Source organism: Euprymna scolopes, chromosome 40, assembly GCF_053919585.1.
Source record: "Euprymna scolopes isolate OS-2025 chromosome 40, ASM5391958v1, whole genome shotgun sequence".
Taxonomy (NCBI): domain Eukaryota; kingdom Metazoa; phylum Mollusca; class Cephalopoda; order Sepiida; family Sepiolidae; genus Euprymna; species Euprymna scolopes.
Genome location: NC_136521.1, coordinates 57,175,006 through 57,196,202, shown reverse-complemented (window position 1 = coordinate 57,196,202; position 21,197 = coordinate 57,175,006). Strand labels below are relative to the sequence as shown.

The following is a 21,197-nucleotide window of genomic DNA, read 5'->3' as shown; positions in this document are numbered from 1 at the left end:
GTCCTGTTTTTATTATTTTTTTATCCTCATTTTTTTATTATTTTTTGCTCTCTGCTTTAATTATTTTTTTTGTCCTCTGTTTTTATTATTTTTTTTATCCTCATTTTTTTATTATTTTTTTCCCTCTGTTTTTATTTTTTTGTCTTCTGTTTTTATTATTTTTTTATCCTCATTTTTTTATTATTTTTTGCCCTCTGTTTTTATTATTTTTTTGTCTTCATTTTTTTATTATTTTTTGCTCTCTGTTTTTATTATTTTTTTTTTGTCCTGTGTTTTTATTTTTTGTCCGTTGTTTTTATTATTTTTTGTCCTCTGTTTTTATTATCTTTTTATCCTCATTTTTTTATTATTTTTTCCCTCTGTTTTTATTTTTTTTGTCCTCTGTTTTTATTATTTTTTTATCCTCATTTTTTTATTATTTTTTGCTCTCTGCTTTAATTATTTTTTTTGTCCTCTGTTTTTATTATCTTTTTTATCCTCATTTTTTTATTTTTTTCCCTCTGTTTTTATTTTTTTTGTCCTCTGTTTTTATTATTTATTTATCCTCATTTTTTTATTATTTTTTGTCCTCTGTTTTTATTTTTTTTTTATCCTCATTTTTTTTATTATTTTTTGCCCTCTGTTTTTATTTTTTTGTCCTCTGTTTTTATTATTTTCTTTGTCCTTTGTTTTTATTTTTTTTTGTCCTCTGTTTTTATTATTTTTTTATCCTCATTTTTTATTTTTTGCCCTCTGTTTTTATTTTTTTTGTCCTCTGTTTTTATTATTTTTTTATCCTCATTTTTTTATTATTTTTTGCCCTGTTTTTTTTGTCCTCTGTTTTTATTTTTTTTTTTTGTCCTCTGTTTTTTTTTTTTTTTGTCCTCTGTTTTTATTTTTTTTTGTCCTTTGTTTTTATTTTTTTGTCCTTTGTTTTTAGTTTTTTTGTCCTTTGTTTTTATTATTTTTTTGCCCTCTGTTTTTTTTTTGTCCTTTGTTTTTATTATTTTTTTGTCCTCTGTTTTTATTATTTTTTTTTCCTGTTTTCTTTTTATTATTTTTTGTCCTCGTTTTTAATTATTTTTTGTCCTGCTTTTTCAATTTGTCCTATATTTCTTTATTTTTGTTCTTTTTAATTACTATTTGTCCTAGATTTTTATTTTCCCTCTTTTTCCTAACTTTTCTTTTTCTTCACTGTATTTTTCTAGTTTCCCTTTTGTTTCATATTTCCCTCTTCTTCTGCACCATAATTTTATCGTGGACTGTAAAGAAAACCTATAATGAGCCTCAAACCTAAAAACACAACAAAATAAAACGAAGATTATAGTAAGGTTATGCTGACTCTTTGCTCTGTAAAAAAAAATATTAAGGCTGTGTTTTATTCTTACGTCAAGTGCGTTTTCAGAACACAGCGTGCATCAAAATCCAGGAAAAAATAAAAATGCGTTTCATGCAGCTGTGCATAGAAGTAAAAAAATTAATATGCATTTGTGTATGCTTACATGCTGTCATGGTCAAACACATTAACTTTTGCAAGGATACACAAAATGCATATATATATATATATATATATATATATATCAAGACTGTAAATTTATTGTTCGACGAAATACTTCAAAAACAATTTTCATGACAAGCTCTACTTTCTATTGTGCTTGTATTGAGCTTTCTTATTTAAGTAGGATTCGTATATTGATATATTAATATTTATATTCGTTTGAAGTTTATACTTCACTTGGGTAAACATTTCATTTCCATGATTGATATATATATATATATATATATATATATATAACTAGATGTCTGTCCAACTGTCCCCATATTTTCAAACTATCTCTTCCGTAACAAAAAGTCACAGAGCGGCGCTAGATTGGATAAATGATTGGATTTTTTTATGAACCGTTCTTTTATGAACCGGTTTGAATAGTTTTTAAGGGTAAAAAAAAAATCCTTATAAATTCTGTACATTCATCTTAGTTTATTCTTACTCAGTTCATGTGTGTCACGTTGGTACTGTGGTAACGTCACCAGCTTTAAAATTTACAGTTTTTATGTCGGTCTCGATTCTAGCTGATGGCACTCCAATTTTTTTTAAATCACGACTCTATAATAATATATACGTAATCTGGATACATTAAAATATATTTAAGCGTATTTTATGACACCTTAACTTATGCATGTCAGTACAGTCGGGGAAACAGGAAACGGGAAGGGAATTCCGAAGTCTAGCAGTCCGTGGGGAAAAAAACTATTGGAGTAGAAGGTGTCCTGGCATCTGGGGATCTCTACTGTGTAGAAATGGAATTTTGATGTTTGTCGGATTTGTCGGAGGTATTTACGTCGAGGGGGTACAATGGCTTGTAGATCGTTGGAGCATCTACCATTAAAATTTTTGTAAAACAGGCAGAGGGATGCAACATTTCGTCGATGGGACAGAAACTGAAGCCTAGCTCACTGTTCAGGAATTATTAGGTTGGCGACTCTCTTTTGGACCATATTCATCACATATATTTATCGTATCTCTTCCATTCTGTCTTAAGAGACAAGGGATACCTTATAAAAGGGTAGCTGCACGTGTAATTGTGAAGCAACGGTTGTGCAATACACCTTTCTTGAATTGACACAATCTGATTCCAGTGACAGTGAGAAGTCCAGAACGATCAGAAACAATGCCGAGATAAGCGGAGGGCAAGTACAACACCTGCTATTCCCAAATGGTCATTCTCTTTAGTACTGACCAAGCTCAAGTTTATTATGCCGTATGATTCTACCGTATAGAAAACTACAGAACTTGACCACGCTTGTCATATTAAAACATACCTTCCCTATAATATACATGTGCGCGTTTATTAGTCGTATATTCTCTATGGGTGTACAAAATTTCCGGAAAAATCAACACAGTGCGCGTTTAGACAAGAGAGGACGGTATCCAGATACTAAAATTACAACACATACAGCATCTGGTATTCTCAAATGGTTACCCATTTAGTATTGACCAGGCTCAACGTCGCATAACTATTGATCTAGCAAAACCCAGATTGTCAACGTGAATATACCGTATTGTGTGTGTGTGTGTGTATATATATATATATATATATATATATATATATACACACATCTCAAGCTGTTATATATAAAAATGGTTTTATAAAATCAACAGTAGGTTTTTTACAGTGCAATATAGACTAAGATGTATTGTGGACCAAGTCACTGCGGGAAGGCATGTGAAGGTTTCTCCCGGTGCACCACGATGGGTTCCCAACTAGAGCAGGCAATCAATCAATTTGATTGAAAAATGGGCCATTTCACCGATTTTGATAACAATCATATTTAGGGAGTGTGAAACATTTGTTGATCATCATTCCATCCCGGGCAACGTCGGATCTCCTTGCTAGTTTATTTTATGTAGTAAGCAAAATATTTCCCATTTCCTATGAATAGGACACTGGGTACATGTGATATATTTTAGAAATCATGAGGTTGTACATTCAAGATAAAATTTACATATCATGGTCAGGATCAAAGCAGTTAACACAGTTGAATAGTAATTTAGTAATAAGTTTGTGGGTTATTACCGCAAAACTCATAAGTTCATATATCAGCAAACAAATATAATTTTTTTTTTTTTTTTAAATTTCACAAGAATTTTTTAAAAAATAATTTCAGTAACTCTTCGAGAGAAGCTGATGAATATAGATGAATTTTATCCTATCTTCAAAGTAATCATGCAGTAAGCAGTACTATTATATATATATAGGGTGTTTCAAAATTCTTGGGCACATTTTGACATGTTATATCCCAAGAATTATTAAGGATATAAAAATCCATATGTTATATTCAGAAAACTTTGTATCTCAAGTTTTTCATGGAATGTTCGAAGATGTAAGCACCATTGGTCACACGACACATATCAAGCCGATAGTCCAATTCTTGCAAAAAGCGTCCAAACATTGCGTTGTTAATGACCGAAACAGCTTCTGTTATTCGGACCTTCAGTTCATCCACGTCCGACTTAATTTGATTTTAGCTTTTTTTTTTTTTTTTTTAGACAGTGTCTAAAAAGGTGGTTAGCGGTAATTACACCAACCCAAATGTGGCAACAATACTCCGCGCATGGCGAATTGTGGTTTTGTAAAAAAAAAAATATATATATATATAACATACTCTCTTGTGTGAGTAATTTTCCAAACACGTCCCAGCATTGCTTTGTCAGTGGTTGCAACAGCTTCTGTTATCATGGTTTTCAGATCATCCACGTCTCTTGGAATGGAGGCATATAGACCAGTCCTTTCATAAATCCCCACAAAGAACAAAAAAAAAATGCAGGGTGTGAGATCTCTTTTGCGAAATGCACATTCAACATGATTGCAAATTCACGCACACAAAACGCTCTTTTTGGATGAGTGAATGCCATTAGTGGATCTGAAAAGAAATTTAAAAAAAATCAATAATCCTACAAAAACTTAATGCATTTAACTTTAAAATGGCACCACTTTCATCTTACTACCATTCATAGTTAAGCAGATGTGAGGACTTGAATTTAGCCCAATATTTTTGGAGCATCCTGTATTATCCAGTAGATTAAAAAAAAAAATATTTAGTGTCTTATTTATAGGGCAGTGGGATCTAATGTGAAAAAGAGCTATATTTCAATCTATAAAACAAATCTCACCTCTCTGTTTAAATGTATGTATGTATGTATGTATGTATGTATGACCTTTGCAACAGACTGTAAGAGCAGGGCTGGTCTGAAGAGCCACCTTCGTTCGCACAGAAAATAGAAATTTATGCATCTTGATCACATCTCCACATGTATGTGTGTGTGTGTGTGTATAAGTGTATATATGTGCATATAATTTTTAAAAAATAAAAAATATTTCAAAAATACATGAAAATGATTGAGTAATCAACAATAAAGCAAGGGAAAGATGGTCTTCTGTCAAGAAGTGACAATCACCATGTATGTATGTATGTGTGCATGTATGCCTAAACTTTCGACAGGCGACAGATTTTCACGAGATTGGTATCGTTTTGAAGCTCGCCCCTTCGGACGACAAATATCGAAAACATTGGCTAAAAACATTAATCTCTTCATTTTTCTAATGGCACTTTTTCTGAGTACTTTTCTACAAAGAGCGGTCGCATTTTTGCCGATATTTTCGAAAGTCATTCCTTCTTTTCGATTGACTAGCCTTAATTTAAACCTTCGCCAGTTCCGGTTTGGCGATGGACACAGCGGCAAAGACGTTACGTTTTTTTTTTGTTTTGTTTTTTTGTTTTTTTTACGTTCTTTTCTTTCTTTCGCGGTACGGGTTCGAGCCTATCTACATACTACCACTTTTTTTTTTTTTTTTTTTTTTGCTCAACACACAACTTTAAATACCCGGGCAACGCCGGGCATCCAGGCTAGTCTTATATAAATAAATTTTTACCTCATTATTAAACAATTGTCTCGTCCAGTCGAAGGTCAGTTAGTAACTCTGAGATAAAGGTATCGTATCAGAGTTTTCCTTCAAAATAATCTCTTTTATCTTATGCCCACATGTGGTGGCGATAGCCTTTATTAGGTATGACACGTCTAGCGCAGTCGAAGGGCGTCATATGATACGTCCGTTGGGGATAAGGATATCGTGCTGCATCAAATGAAGAAAGGCCTTAAATGCACGAAAACAAATCCGAAAGATTTAGTCTTGCATTTGCAAGAAACTTATGAATTAAAGAGATGTAAAATTTTGGTTTCGAGTATTTGCGAAGCGATAATGGGATGACAAAGCCAACTTTCTACCATAATTATTCATTCGCTATGATTTTCCACACAAATTAACATAAGAACAACCTAGTCTTCCCTGAAGTCTGAGACAAGTCTCCCCAAATTTCCAGTATTCGCCTTTACAAATTAGTTTGCGTTATTACAATAACCGTTTACCATTGATTCCTCGTTGGTAGCGACCATTGATCTTCACTGGAACTTGGGTGGCGATAAGCCTCTTCAAGTTTGCAGTCCTCTTCTCACACATCCAGTGGAGGTTCGGTTAGTGCTTTCTCGCTTTGGCCCATCCCCCCCCCCCCCCGTGACCCTCCTCACTTATTTGGTGTGGCGCCAGTTTATGGCGACACTAAAATATATTATTATCTATATTATTATTTATAAAGAGGTATTTGCTTGTAAATATGTCATAAACAATTAATGATAGCTTTTGGTAACGGTTGAAAAATAAAGCTTTATATACGATGTCATCTGTTTTTTGTATGTTATCTTTCTTTTGATATATATATATATATATATATATATATATATATATATATATATATATATATATATTCTAGCATCTCAATCCGGCGTTGCTCGGGTGTTTGAAGGTGTATGTTGAGCAAAAAAAAGCGGTCAATTTTTTTAACTTTGACCCCTATTATGACCCCTTGACATTTATTGTTTTGGGCTCAAATCAAGTTATTAAGTTAGATCCATGTCCAAGAAACCTATATCTAAAATTTCAATTGTTTATACCTAAAATTGGCGGAGGAATTTGGTAAAGTTCTCAAAGGTCAAATCGTTGAATTTTGACCCCTTAACAGCTAAATTTCTGGCCGAAAATGGATTACAAAGATTTCCCCAAATCTCAGTACCCTGTATATCAAGTTTCGAGTCTGTAGACTAAAAATTGACAGTTATTGCGTAGGGAAATGTACACAGACACACACACAGACGTTCACTTATATATATATATATATATATATGGAATGTTATTAAAGTTAACATTTTATACAGTCAAATGCGATAACCATTAGACCAGCTTTCCACAATCTTTAATTTTGACACCTCAGCAGCCCTTTTTTACAAGATGAAAACTGATTAAACAGTTTCCACATATCTGAATACCCTATATACCAAATTTCAAGTTTGTAGATAAAAAATTCGTTGAGTATATAGGTTCAGAAGTGTCCTCGCACGCATATTCACACTTTTGTAGATATACTAGCAGACAGGCTGCCCGGCGTTGTCCGGTTGTAAAATATGCATAAACATTATAGTTAAATTAATGCAGAATTCTTATTTATTATAAAGAGAAATGCCATAGGTATTAAAATGTAATGTTCAGTTCTTTAAAAAAAAAAATGAAGTAAAATAAAACGTTAAGAAACTGAGACATGGCATGCGAGTATTGTGTTTTCTTAACCGTTCACTTATTGTAAATAAGAAAAATACTCTAGCTAAGATCGAAACCAAAACCTACAGACAGTGAGTCAACACGATAACCATTACACCAGCTTGACATCACATTTAAATAATGTTTTCAAACTAACTCATACTTAACATAAGGAAGTTGTCATATTTCACAACCGCACATGCGTACTCGTGAAACAGTTGAAAACAGATAAAAACCCGGTAGCGTTCTTTTTTTTTTTTTTTTTTTTTTTCGGATGAAAACCGATTAAAAAGTTTTCCACATGTCTGAATACTCTATATACCAAATTTCAAGTCTGCAGATAAAAATTCGTTGAGTATATAGATTGAGAAATGTCCTTTCTCACTTTTATAAATATATAGACTAGCAGACCACTCGGCATGGCCCGGTCGTAAAATACGCATATGATTTTTTAATTCACACAGAAACTGAGACATGTGCGAGCATTATGTTTTTTTTCTAACTAGTTCACTTCTTGTACCTAAGTAAAAATTTAAAAAAATACTCGACCGGAGACCGAAACTAAAACCTAAAGACAGCGAGTCAAGTACTACAACTATTAGGCCAGCTTGACACGATTTTTAGAAAGTGTTTTCAAACCTACTTATTTTAACATCATAAATCTGTCATGTCAACCATTCATGCATGCGCATTCGTGAAACAGCAAATCGAAAAAAAAAAATTTAAAAAACGACGACCACCACGTACCAATTTTTTCAATTTTGACCCGCCTCTTAACAGCCCGTTCCCCCCCCCAGAAGAAAACGGATTAAAATTTTCCACATGTCTAAATATCCCATATACAAAATTCCAAATCTGTAGTCGTTGAATATATAGGTTGAGAAGTGCCCCCAAACACACATGCTCTCACTTTTCTAGATCGATATATAGATAGATATATAACGCCAACACTAGCATGCATACAAATATGTTGCTTTGTATATTAGTTTTCTCGAACGTCTTACTCTTTCAGCGTTAATTAATCATCGTCTAATAATTACTTGCTCGTGTTTTTCCTAATTAACATCAACGAAAATTGCTTTAACCGATGCAAAACGCAAGAGCGTTTATTTACCTGACAGTTTTCAACCGAAAATATGACAGCAAATTGTTCATAATTTAAGTCATCTCGCTTCGTCCTCGTAATATTATCTCCCCCCCCCCCGCTCACATTCCTTTTTCTTTCGGTCTTTTACCTTTTCTGTTCGATTATTGAAGTAATTTCGCCGTTGCTACGAACTAACACCTTGACGTTTATTAAAAATGTCAAGACAGTTTCGGCAAATGTTTTTGTTTTAGCTTTGTTTTTGTTTTTCTTTTTCTTTTATTAAAAGCAAATTTTCCTATTTTTCTGCAAGGATTTTGAAGATTTTTTTTTAATCGAAAATAAATCGATACAATCATGATTGATAGTTAAGCTGTAATTATCGTTTTAAAAAAATGTATCGGTTCATGTCTTCAGCAAATAATTAATCGAGACAGTTAATATAATATAGATGTTTCATTGTTTCGTCATCTCCCTTTTTTTTCTTTTTCACTTTCTCTCTCTCCTTTTCTTTCTTTCCTTCTTTCTCTCTCATTTTTTATCGTTTTCTCTCTCTCTCTCTCTCTCTCTCATTCTTTGTAGTTTTCTGTATCTCTCTCTCTCTCTCTCTCTTATTTGTCGTTTTCTCTAATTCGTTTTGTCTTTCGTTTCTCTTTTTGTTTTTCTTTTTTCTCTTTTTTCTCCCTCTCTTTCTTTCTCTTTCACTTTCTTTTTCTTCTATATTTTGTCTTTCTTCACACACTCTCTCATTTGTCTTTCCCGCTCTCTCTCTCTCTCTCTCTCTCTCTCTCTCTCTCTCTCTCTTGTGATTTACTCTCTCTCTTGTCTTTCTTTTCCCTCTCTCTCTCTCTCTTGTCTTTTCCCCCCTCTCTCTCTCTCTCTCTTGTCTTTCTTTTCCCTCTCTATCTTGTCTTTTCCCTCTCTCTCTCTCTTGTCTTTCTTTTCCCTCTCTCTCTCTCTCTCTCTTGTCTTTCTTTTCCCTCTCTCTCTCTCTTGTCTTTCTTTTCCCTCTCTCTCTCTTTTGTCTTTCTTTTCCCTCTCTCTCTTTTGTCTTTCTTTTCCCTCTCTCTCTCTTTTGTCTTTCTTTTCCCTCTCTCTCTCTCTCTTTTGTCTTTCTTTTCCCTCTCTCTCTCTTTTGTCTTTCTTTTCCCTCTCTCTCTCTCTTTTTTCTTTCTTTTCCCTCTCTCTCTCTTTTGTCTTTCTTTTCCCTTTCTCTCTCTTTTGTCTTTCTTTTCCCTCTCTCTCCATTTTGTCTTTCTTTTCCCTCTCTCTCGCTCTCTCTCTTTTGTCTTTCTTTTACCTCTCTCTCTCTTTTGTCTTTCTTTTCCCCCGCTCTCTCTTTTGTCTTTCTTTTCCCCCCTCTCTTTGTCTTGTCTTTCTTTTCCCCCCTCTCTTTGTCTTGTCTTTCTTTTCCCCCCCTCTCTTTGTCTTGTCTTTCTTTTCCCCCCCTCTCTTTGTCTTGTCTTTCTTTCCCCCCTCTCTTTGTCTTGTCTTTCTTTTCCCCCCTCTCTTTGTCTTGTCTTTCTTTTCCCCCCTCTCTTTGTCTTGTCTTTCTTTTCCCCCCTCTCTTTGTCTTGTCTTTCTTTTCCCCCCTCTCTTTGTCTTGTCTTTCTTTTCCCCCCTCTCTTTGTCTTGTCTTTCTTTTCCCCCCTCTCTTTGTCTTGTCTTTCTTTTCCCCCCTCTCTTTGTCTTGTCTTTCTTTTCCCCCCTCTCTTTGTCTTGTCTTTCTTTTCCCCCCTCTCTTTGTCTTGTCTTTCTTTTCCCCCCTCTCTTTGTCTTGTCTTTCTTTTCCCCCCTCTCTTTGTCTTGTCTTTCTTTTCCCCCCTCTCTTTGTCTTGTCTTTCTTTTCCCCCCTCTCTTTGTCTTGTCTTTCTTTTCCCCCCTCTCTTTGTCTTGTCTTTCTTTTCCCCCCTCTCTTTGTCTTGTCTTTCTTTTCCCCCCCTCTCTTTGTCTTGTCTTTCTTTTCCCCCCCTCTCTTTGTCTTGTCTTTCTTTCCCCCCCTCTCTTTGTCTTGTCTTTCTTTTCCCCCCTCTCTTTGTCTTGTCTTTCTTTTCCCCCCTCTCTTTGTCTTGTCTTTCTTTTCCCCCCTCTCTTTGTCTTGTCTTTCTTTTCCCCCCTCTCTTTGTCTTGTCTTTCTTTTCCCCCCTCTCTTTGTCTTGTCTTTCTTTTCCCCCCTCTCTTTGTCTTGTCTTTCTTTTCCCCCCTCTCTTTGTCTTGTCTTTCTTTTCCCCCCTCTCTTTGTCTTGTCTTCCTTTTCCCCCCTCTCTTTGTCTTGTCTTTCTTTTCCCCCCTCTCTTTGTCTTGTCTTTCTTTTCCCCCCTCTCTTTGTCTTGTCTTTCTTTTCCCCCCTCTCTTTGTCTTGTCTTTCTTTTCCCCCCTCTCTTTGTCTTGTCTTTCTTTTCCCCCCTCTCTTTGTCTTGTCTTTCTTTTCCCCCCTCTCTTTGTCTTGTCTTTCTTTTCCCCCCTCTCTTTGTCTTGTCTTTCTTTTCCCCCCTCTCTTTGTCTTGTCTTTCTTTTCCCCCCTCTCTTTGTCTTGTCTTTCTTTTCCCCCCTCTCTTTGTCTTGTCTTTCTTTTCCCCCCTCTCTTTGTCTTGTCTTTCTTTTCCCCCCTCTCTTTGTCTTGTCTTTCTTTTCCCCCCTCTCTTTGTCTTGTCTTTATTTCCCCCCCCCCTTTTTCTTTTTTTTGTCATTTTTCGTCTTTTTTTTGTCATTTTTCGTCTTTTTTTTTGTCATTTTTCGTCTTTTTTTTTTGTCATTTTTCGTCTTTTTTTTTTGTCATTTTTCGTCTTTTTTTTTGTCATTTTCGTCTTTTTTTTTGTCATTTTTCGTCTTTTTTTTGTCATTTTTCGTCTTTTTTTTGTCATTTTTCGTCCTTTTTTTGTCATTTTTCGTCCTTTTTTTGTCATTTTTCGTCCTTTTTTTGTCATTTTTCGTCCTTTTTTTTTTGTCATTTTTCGTCTTTTTTTTGTCATTTTTCGTCTTTTTTTTTGTCATTTTTCGTCTTCTTTTTGTCATTTTTCTGTCTTTTTTGTCTTTTTGTATTTTTTGTCTTTTTGTATTTTTTGTATCTGTCTTTTTCGTTCTTTCTCTCTTTTTCTTTTTCCCCCTCTTTTTCTCTCTCATTTCTTTGTTATATTCGCTTGATTTCTTTTTCATTCTATTCTTTTCTCTCTCTCTCTCTCTCTCTCTCTCTCTCTCTCTCTCTCTCAATGCGGCCAATGAAACGAACGTCTCTGGATAAATCTATCTCCAGATAACTTCTAAGTTGAGCTCTGCTGTGGGGAATTTGTTTTTCACTCGTAAAAAGAATTACGTAAAAGATCTCATTTGTGTGTGTGGGTGTGTGTGTATATATATATATATATATATATATATATATATATATATATATAATGAATTAAACATTATCTTATATGTTTATTTTTCTTGATTTGGGTCACCTAGTTAGACGTACATATTTCTATTGTAGTTTAGGGTGTGCCATCAAAGAAACTTCGGTTCCTTCATTTTCTTACCATAAAATTAGTTGTATTTGCGTGAATTTTCTTGAAGAGAATGAATTTAAATAACATTGTTCACTGGAATACGTATGAATAATTTACACACACACACACACCAATATTTATTTATATATATATATATATATATATATATATATATGTTTATTTGTTTTTGTTAGCGGTACTTTTTTTTTTTAATGAATTCACTTATTTATACGATTTTTACCTAAATGCGAGTTAGAAATAATTTTCTCTTTGACCAATTTGGTACCCCCAAATGGGGAGCGGCATATGTATTGTTTTTTACAATATAATTATCCACTGACACGTAGATGCAGCCACTCTGATAAGTCGTAGACGACGAAACACGTGTCAGTGGATAATTATATTTTAAAAACATATAACAAATATATAACAAGTTTATATTCCAAATTTCAATATGTTGACTATCTTACAATTTATTCTTTTAAGTACGTTGACATGCGCAGTTAAGAGCACCTCTTTCGCGACGCAAACTTCGTCATTTAATTATATCAATCAATGAAACTATCCTGCTCTTAACTCAGCAGAAAAAAAAGAACTCATTAATTTTAAAGGAAAATAAATGCACATAGGCATGAGTACAAAATCCGAAAATTGGGAGAGAAGTTGCAATTATCTTTCATTTTTTTTTTTTTTTACGTCATGTTGGTTAGGTTAACATATAATAATATCCGTAAATGCTTCTTTTTTTTTTTTTTTTTTTTTTTACTACGCCATCTTTATTACGCGAATGTTGAAGTTGAATGTTTACTTTACATAGCTGAAAACATGAATTTTTCATATATAATCTATTATTACATAAAAGAAACTGTGTAAGAGAGAGAGAGAGGGAGTTCCAGATCGACTCCGAAACGGTTGGGCCGATTTTAATGAAATTTCACACGAATGTACTTTATGGATCTGGCAGTGTTCTTAGATAGGTTTTGTATCGGAATGTCTTCGATCGTTCTCGATGATCGAAAAAAATCCGACCAAAGTAAACACTATTATGACAGGGGCGCGTTCGAAACGAATGCTTCTGTTTAGAGCGCAATTGAAGAATGATACTTGACTTTTCTATTCAAGCCGTTATATATAAAAAATGATTTTATAAAATCAATAGTGATGAGAGCCCAAGTAGAGTAGGCAGTCAATCGATTTGATTAAAAAATGATCGATTTCACTGATTTCGATGACAATAAAAATATAGGAGTGTGAACTATTGTTCGATCATCATTCAATCCCAGGCAATGTCGGGTGTCCCTGCTAGTAGATTAAACAACTGAACGCAATAAAAAGAAAAGGTGTATTCATACAAACAAAATTAAAGTACATAATAAATACGAATTAATGTTTACTTAACATAACGGGAACGATCGTAATAAGTTAAATAACGTAACGTAATATGGCGGGGGTTTCTTAGATTAAATAACACCGTTTACTTCCGGCGAGTTTAAGAACCGGAAGTCGCTTGGGTCGGTAAATACCGCCAGACCGCTTTTAAGTTTTAATACCTTTTTTTTTTTTCTTGACTTCAACTCGCATCACCTGTCGGACGCGTATTTAAAATTTTTATTTTTTTTTTTTTTTTTATATGCAGTCTCTCATATGCGTCATCCATGGATGAGATCATTTTCACATTCATTTCTTTCCATTAAATGATTTTTTTTTTTTTATTTGTGTGAATTTCCCTTAAAAGATAACAGCAAAAAAAAAAAAATCGAAAAACAGTTTCCTTTGACATTGTCTGGAACAATGTTTGGTTCTCTTCGATGGGAAACCGAAAATATTCCGCCGTGGAAGTACAAATAAATAAAGCGAAATGAAAAGGTTGTTAATAACTTTTAATAATTTGCCAAAGGCGAGACCGTGTAAAAAGAAGAAAACTTGTTTATGAAGAATTTTTTTTTTCTTTTTTAATCTGTCTTTTAGTTCAGTTTTATAAGTGTATTTTCGTATCCTAATTGAAACTTGTTATCTATTCACTTACGCGACCACCACTCCCCCTCCCGTTCTATAATATAAATCGCACCTGTATGTATGTATGTATGTATGTATGTATGTATGTATGTATGTACGGCATAATCACGTTGACACACCGGTTCTCATCAGATCATCGAAGTTAAGCAATGCTGAACCTGGCTAGTACCAGATGGGTGACCATTTGGAAATTCTATACGCTATATGTGCTTTACGCTTATGTCGGCATTCTTTCCAGTCGTCCTGAACCTCCACTTGCCACTGGTATTCAACAATGTCAACTCAGGAGATATATGGTTCGAGATTGCATAACTCTTGCCACAAAAATTTCAACAAATATTTTACTCGTTAGAAACCATCTTTGGTGTATGATTACAATTTTCTGTTAATTTCTAAATGTCATGTGACCGGTAGTTTAAGAGTTTATCGGTTAAATATTTACACACAGACATACATACATCTGTTTTCTTTATATAGATGAAAGATTACCAGGTCTAGTTGCTTTTGTTTTGTAAATAGTATGTGTTGAGTGCAAAAGGGCTCTATACCATGGAAAGCAGAGATATTATGATTTAGTTTCTTCACTTTCCTTTTCGTTCTTTTAGGCAGACGCGTAACATTTCTGTTATACTACGTCTTACACGTGTTTCGATGAATAGGTGTAAGATCACTAACCGCATCTTCTAAGATGAATGGATATTCCTCAAGAGCTGCTAGAAATTATGTACATAGTAAGGTTACGTGCTTAAAACAAGAATAGGTTTAAGGTTCCTAAAATTCATATTGGAATTGTCCATGACACAATGGATAAAACTGCTAAATAGTTCTAAGTTACAGTCTTCTGGGGGTTGAAGATTCAATCCTAAGTACCAATGAAAATAAAAATAAAGTTATGGATCACTTGGGACATCTACTTGGTCATGGCTGGCAGAACGAGAACAAAATCCTCTCGTTTATTAAATTAAGCAACCCGTTGGAAATTCCGTACAGATTCCAGAGTTCGACGAAGCGCACCTGATGAAGGTCGAGGGTTACATCGGCTGAAACGTTGTGAGAATAATATCCGCGATGAGCGCAGTAGTCTGAATGGTCCAAGTACTACGAATTAATTCTTTCTGTTTAATCATGTTTTTTTTTTTCAATTTCTTTTTTCCTTTTTTTTTTTCTGTTGTTTTTTTTTTTCAAGTTTTCATCGTTTGATCTTTTCTTCACAAATCCAGCAAACAAGCGAAACGATTTTATAAAGTAGTTTAAAATCATATTTTTTTCTTTCTTTCTCTTTGTCTGCCTTCGTTAAGATGGACACCAAGGTAAGCATCTTTTGCTTGACCGATTATTTTTGTTGTCACCTTTTTTTCATCTGCATTCTTTCTCTCCCCCCTCTCTTCTTCTCTCCGTCTTTTCTCTCATTTTTTAACTTCTTCTTTTTTTTACCACGGGTTTCTTTTATTCAGTCTCATTGTACGTAAATATGTAATCCATATACCAAAAAAAAAATACATATAAAAAAATTTGCATGCAAAATGATATGTGAACGAAGGGAGGGTGTCCCTTGGTATAATAGAAATAATACTGGAAAGACATTTTCATGTGAAATATGTGTGGTTGGATATATATATATATATATATATATATATATATATATATATATATATATATATATATATATATATATATATGTGTGTATGTAAAAAAAAACTTAAGACATTTTTAGATGTCGAAAGCCTCAGCTTATTTCCTTTTTGGTTTTCAGTTTTTAAATTTTATTTAATGTCGTCAGATGACCACCTTTCTCGACGACTTCGAGCAAATGCTGATCGTTGTTGACCTCAATTACTGTTATCAGATTCGGCTGTCTGAAGATATTGGTTTACTGACCTAAAGTGCACCAAAAACTTTATTAATAATGGTAGGAAATTCACTAAGAAGCACTTGATATTAACCATTAAAATTTGATTGTTGGAAAGACCAGACAAGTGAAAAAAATTATTTTAATAAACATGTCTATTTATTAAAATTAAATGATTTTTTTTTTTTTTCAAATAGTAAAATAGTCTTCTTCGGAAAATAGTTTTTTTTCCTTCTTCTTTCGTGTCATGCAAGAGTTAAAACCTGGCACGTCCCCAGAGTTTTGAAATTGATGCTGAATTAGGTTTGAATGCTCGATAAAAGTGTGAAGCGTTGGTCGTACGCATAAAACTCATTCAGCCTCAGTTTCCAATCTCTGATGACGTGCCAGGCTTTACCTCCAGTGTAACACGATAGAAGCAAAAAGAACTTGTCTGTATTTCCTGGTGAATAATATTTTACTATTTGAAAAATTTTGGGGGGGAAATCAGAATTTTATGTTAATAAAAAGATTTGCTTATTAAAATAAATTTTCACTTGTCTGGCCTTTTCAGCCGTTAAATTTTAGATTATTAATATTATTGATTTTTTTTTTGTCTTTGCTAAATTCTGCAAAAAGTCAAAGAAAATCATTTTCCTGTACAGCATAACATAATGACGCACTATGAATGAACAGCTCGAAGCATAAAAACTTTATTTTCCAAAACAATTTAATTCGGCATTAAATAACCCAATAAAAAAAGGTTGATATGCCGTAAAACAAAACAGCTAAACCAAGCCTCCTGGTCGCTGAAATCCTTCACGAACATAAAGTGTTCACTATCTACCAGAAAAACCTCGTTCAATAACGTGTGAAAGCAACATCTTCATGTCCGCCACTGAATCCAGGTTCAATTGCCTCGGCAACAACAAGAACAATGAATAAAGTGCTTAGCAACAATCAGCCTTAAGTGATGTGTAGCACAGTTTTGGTTCTCTTCACTTTTATATATTTGATGAAGGTGTATGCATTGTCGAAACGTCATAAGAATCAAATAAAGAAAATTTCACATGAAAAGAATATTTTCCAGTCATTATTTATGATAATACCACTGATAATAATTAAAAAAAAATGAATTGTGTTAATGTTGTTTATTGTACTCGTTTTATCGTATGTTGTACAACCTTTCAACCAAGTTCAATATATTTTTCTTCAACAAATTTCTTTTATTATGTTTTTTTTTTTTTCATTAGTTGTATATTGTGATATAGGAACGGGTATTATACATGTATTCTACGATATGTGAGCGGGTTATTATGCATGTACTTAATGATATGAGAGCGGATATAATATATGTATTTTATGATATGTGAGCAGGTATAATACAGGTATTTTATATGTGAGCGGGTATAATACAGGTATTTTATGATATGTGAGCGGGTATGATACATGTATTTTATGATGTGTGAGCGGGTATGATACATGTATTTTATGATGTGTGAGCGGGTATGATACATGTATTTTATGATGTGTGAGCGGGTATGATACATGTATTTTATGATGTGTGAGCGGGTATGATACATGTATTTTATGATGTGTGAGCGGGTATGATACATGTATTTTATGATGTGTGAGCGGGTATGATACATGTATTTTATGATGTGTGAGCGGGTATGATACATGTATTTTATGATGTGTGAGCGGGTATGATACATGTATTTTATGATGTGTGAGCGGGTATGATACATGTATTTTATGATGTGTGAGCGGGTATGATACATGTATTTTATGATGTGTGAGCGGGTATGATACATGTATTTTATGATGTGTGAGCGGGTATGATACATGTATTTTATGATGTGTGAGCGGGTATGATACATGTATTTTATGATGTGTGAGCGGGTATGATACATGTATTTTATGATGTGTGAGCGGGTATGATACATGTATTTTATGATGTGTGAGCGGGTATGATACATGTATTTTATGATGTGTGAGCGGGTATGATACATGTATTTTATGATGTGTGAGCGGGTATGATACATGTATTTTATGATGTGTGAGCGGGTATGATACATGTATTTTATGATGTGTGAGCGGGTATGATACATGTATTTTATGATGTGTGAGCGGGTATGATACATGTATTTTATGATGTGTGAGCGGGTATGATACATGTATTTTATGATGTGTGAGCGGGTATGATACATGTATTTTATGATGTGTGAGCGGGTATGATACATGTATTTTATGATGTGTGAGCGGGTATGATACATGTATTTTATGATGTGTGAGCGGGTATGATACATGTATTTTATGATGTGTGAGCGGGTATGATACATGTATTTTATGATGTGTGAGCGGGTATGATACATGTATTTTATGATGTGTGAGCGGGTATGATACATGTATTTTATGATGTGTGAGCGGGTATGATACATGTATTTTATGATGTGTGAGCGGGTATGATACATGTATTTTATGATGTGTGAGCGGGTATGATACATGTATTTTATGATATGTGAGCGGGTATAATACATGTATCTTATATGTGAGCGGGTATAATACATGTATTCTATGAGATGTGAGCGTGTATAATACATGTATTCTATATGTGAGCAGGTTATTATACATAAAAAATATTTATTTAAAATCGTGACTGTTTAACAAAATTCTGCTTTCCTTTATTTTATTATTTTTAAAGGTGTTTTTGATGACAAATTATACATCATATGTATTTAATAATTATTGTATGCGTGTAGTTATATGTGTGCGTGTTTAATATGTATATAGGTACGTAGTATGTATGCAACATGTATATAATCTGAATGCATGTGTGCGTATATATATATAGTATGTGTATATCTGTTATATATACACACACAACAATGAACATGTTTCGGTTAGCTAATTATTTTTAATTGGCTGACCGAAATATACTCATGGATGTGTAGCGACATATTAATGCTTATGTAAAACAAATAAAAATTGTATTTTGCCCTACATCTATATTGATCATTCTCGCATTAATCTCGTTGAAACTTCATTTGTTGCTCGCTCCACCTCTGGAAAATATTAACCTGGAGATATATATATTTAAAGTGTGGTTGCGCGTGTAATTGTGAGGTAAGGATTGCGCAATCCCCAACTACATCTCTCCTGAATCAAAACTGCTTGAGTCAAGTGATAAGAAGTCCAGGACGACTGGCACATGCAGCACTTGGAATTCCCAAATGGTCACTGACCAGGCTCAACGTTGCTTAACTTCGATGATATAACGTCATAATCACGTTGTAATATGTATATGTGCCTCTGTAATATGTATGTATGTATATGTAATATGCATGTGTGTTAGTGTAGTATGTGTATTTTGACAAGCTTCTGGGTTTGACCTTTACTCCTGATCTGAAATGGAACACGTACATTAAGTCTGTTGCCAAGGTCGCTGGAAAGATGGTGGGATCCTTCTACCGCTCCAGAAGATATCTCACTACTGATGCAATTCTCTATCTGTATAAAAGCCAAGTGCGTCCAAGGATGGAATACTGCTGCCATATCTGGGCAGGAGCTGCTAAAAACAGCCTATCCTGCCTTGACAGAGTACAAAATAGACTTCGTGGCTTAGTGGGGGATGCCCTTTTCTCTACCCTGCAACCTCTCTCCCACAGAAGAGACGTTGCGAGCCTATCCTTGTTTTATCGTTATTTCCATGGCAGGTGCTCGTCTGAACTCCAATTTCGGGTCCCCCTCGCCAATCCTTCACGAAAAACACCCGTCTAGCCGAATCCACTGTGAAAAATTTCCCCCACTCTTTATCTGTGCCTAAATCAAAACGTGGATTCCATGAACAAAGCTTCTTTCTTAGAACTGCACGCCTGTGGAACTCTGTTCCGTTTGCCTGCTTCCCACCGTACTACAACTTGGATGTGTTCAAGTCCAACGTTAACAAATTCCTAATGAACCGCCCCCTTAAGTAAACACTTCATCAAATCTCCACACTAACGTAATGTACTTGCAATAACCCTTATCCCTGAGTGGCTTCCGGGCCTTGATAAGTAGTGACCACTGTGTAATATATATATATATATATATATATATATATATATATATATATATACGTGTGTGTAGTACGTGTACACTTATATAATAAAGCATGAAAATGTATACCAATTAAACTACAGAAGGACGTTACATCCTCGGAAGGAATGGTCAAATTGAAACTATGCACAGCATACAAGATGGAATGATAAAAATGTCACTCTAAAAAAGAACAACCCTATAACTTTTATTTATTTTTATTGAAAAAAAAATCACTTCAGATAACTTGATTATTTAGGAGAGCTTACATCTATTCAATGTAGCTGCCTTCAGCCTCAATCACCGCCTCGATACAGGTTCGGAACTAAGAGCATGCCCTTTCCACAAGCGCCGGCGAGAGCTCGGCGATTACTCAGTGGATGGTTGAATTTCTTGAAAAGTAGTATTGTATTTGTTTACCAAAGCGATTATGAGGTGAATTAGGGTAACGAGACACTTTGGAACACAGTCGAAGGTCTGTATGGGGCGTCCTATTTACTTGCCTCCCCACGAGGACAAAGTTAGACACAAGGTTAGTTTTTAATGTGGAGAGAGCTCAGTTTCTGAAAAGAAGTCCACTAGATTGTTTGAAAACTAAAAACTGCCTTACTCAAGAAATATTTCTTTCGGTGAATGAGTACATAATAGACTAAGTGTAGCATCAGACAGATACTACACTTTGTTCCTAGCCAAAAGCTCCAAAACGCTAAAAATGATTTCTATAACGGTCACATGTAAATTTTTCCTTCGGTTGAATAAGTATCTGTTATACTCAATCTCTCTACCTGTCTCCCTCGCTCTCTTTCTCTCTCTTTCTCTCTCTTTCTCGCTCTCCCTCTCTGTCTCTTTCTCCATTAATCTAACTTTTCTCTCTGTATGTCAACTTCTTTCCCTCTTTCTATCTCCCTACTATCTTTGTCTTTCTATTCTTTTTCCATTTTTCTTTATCATCACTCTCTCCTTCTCTTTCTATCATCTTTAAACATACACTGTCTCTCTTTTCTCACACTGTCTCCCTCTCTCCTTTAACTCTGCCTCACTCTCTCCTTTCACTCTGCCTCCCTCTCTCCTTTCACTCTGCCTCCCTCTCTCCTTTCACTCTGTCTCCCTCTCTCCTTTCACTCTGTCTCCCTCTCTCCTTTCACTCTGTCTCCCTCTCTCCTTTCACTCTGTCTCCCTCTATCCTTTCACTCTGTCTCTTTTTCACTCTTTGTCTCTTTTTCACTCTTTGTCTCTCTCTCTCTCTCTCATTTTCACTCTGTGTGTCTCTCTCTCTCTCTCATTTTCACTCTTTGTCTCTCTCTCTCTCTCTCATTTTCACTCTTTGTCTCTCTCTCTCTCTCTCTCTCATTTTCACTCTTTGTCTCTCTCTCTCTCATTTTCACTCTTTGTCTCTCTCTCTCATTTTCACTCTTTGTCTCTCTCTCTCATTTTCACTCTTTGTCTCTCTCTCTCTCATTTTCACTCTTTGTCTCTCTCTCTCTCATTTTCACTCTTTGTCTCTCTCTCTCATTTTCACTCTTTGTCTCTCTCTCTCTCTCATTTTCACTCTTTGTCTCTCTCTCTCTCTCATTTTCACT

At 34.4% G+C, this 21,197-nt stretch overlaps 1 protein-coding gene across 7 annotated transcripts in view; it reads left to right on the top strand.

Annotated features, from left to right (window-relative positions):
* The window catches only part of LOC145265584 (netrin receptor UNC5B-a-like), a 573,104-nt gene that overhangs the window by 258,239 nt on the left and 293,668 nt on the right, over positions 1 to 21,197 (top strand). The window contains exon 6 of one of the 7 annotated variants that reach the window (XM_080121589.1): positions 15,011 to 15,022. The exons of the other annotated variants lie outside the window; for them this stretch is intronic. Within the exon in view, the coding sequence (XP_079977715.1) occupies positions 15,011 to 15,022 (12 nt within the window). The remainder of the gene's footprint in view (positions 1 to 15,010; positions 15,023 to 21,197) is intronic. 7 annotated transcript variants of the gene reach the window in all.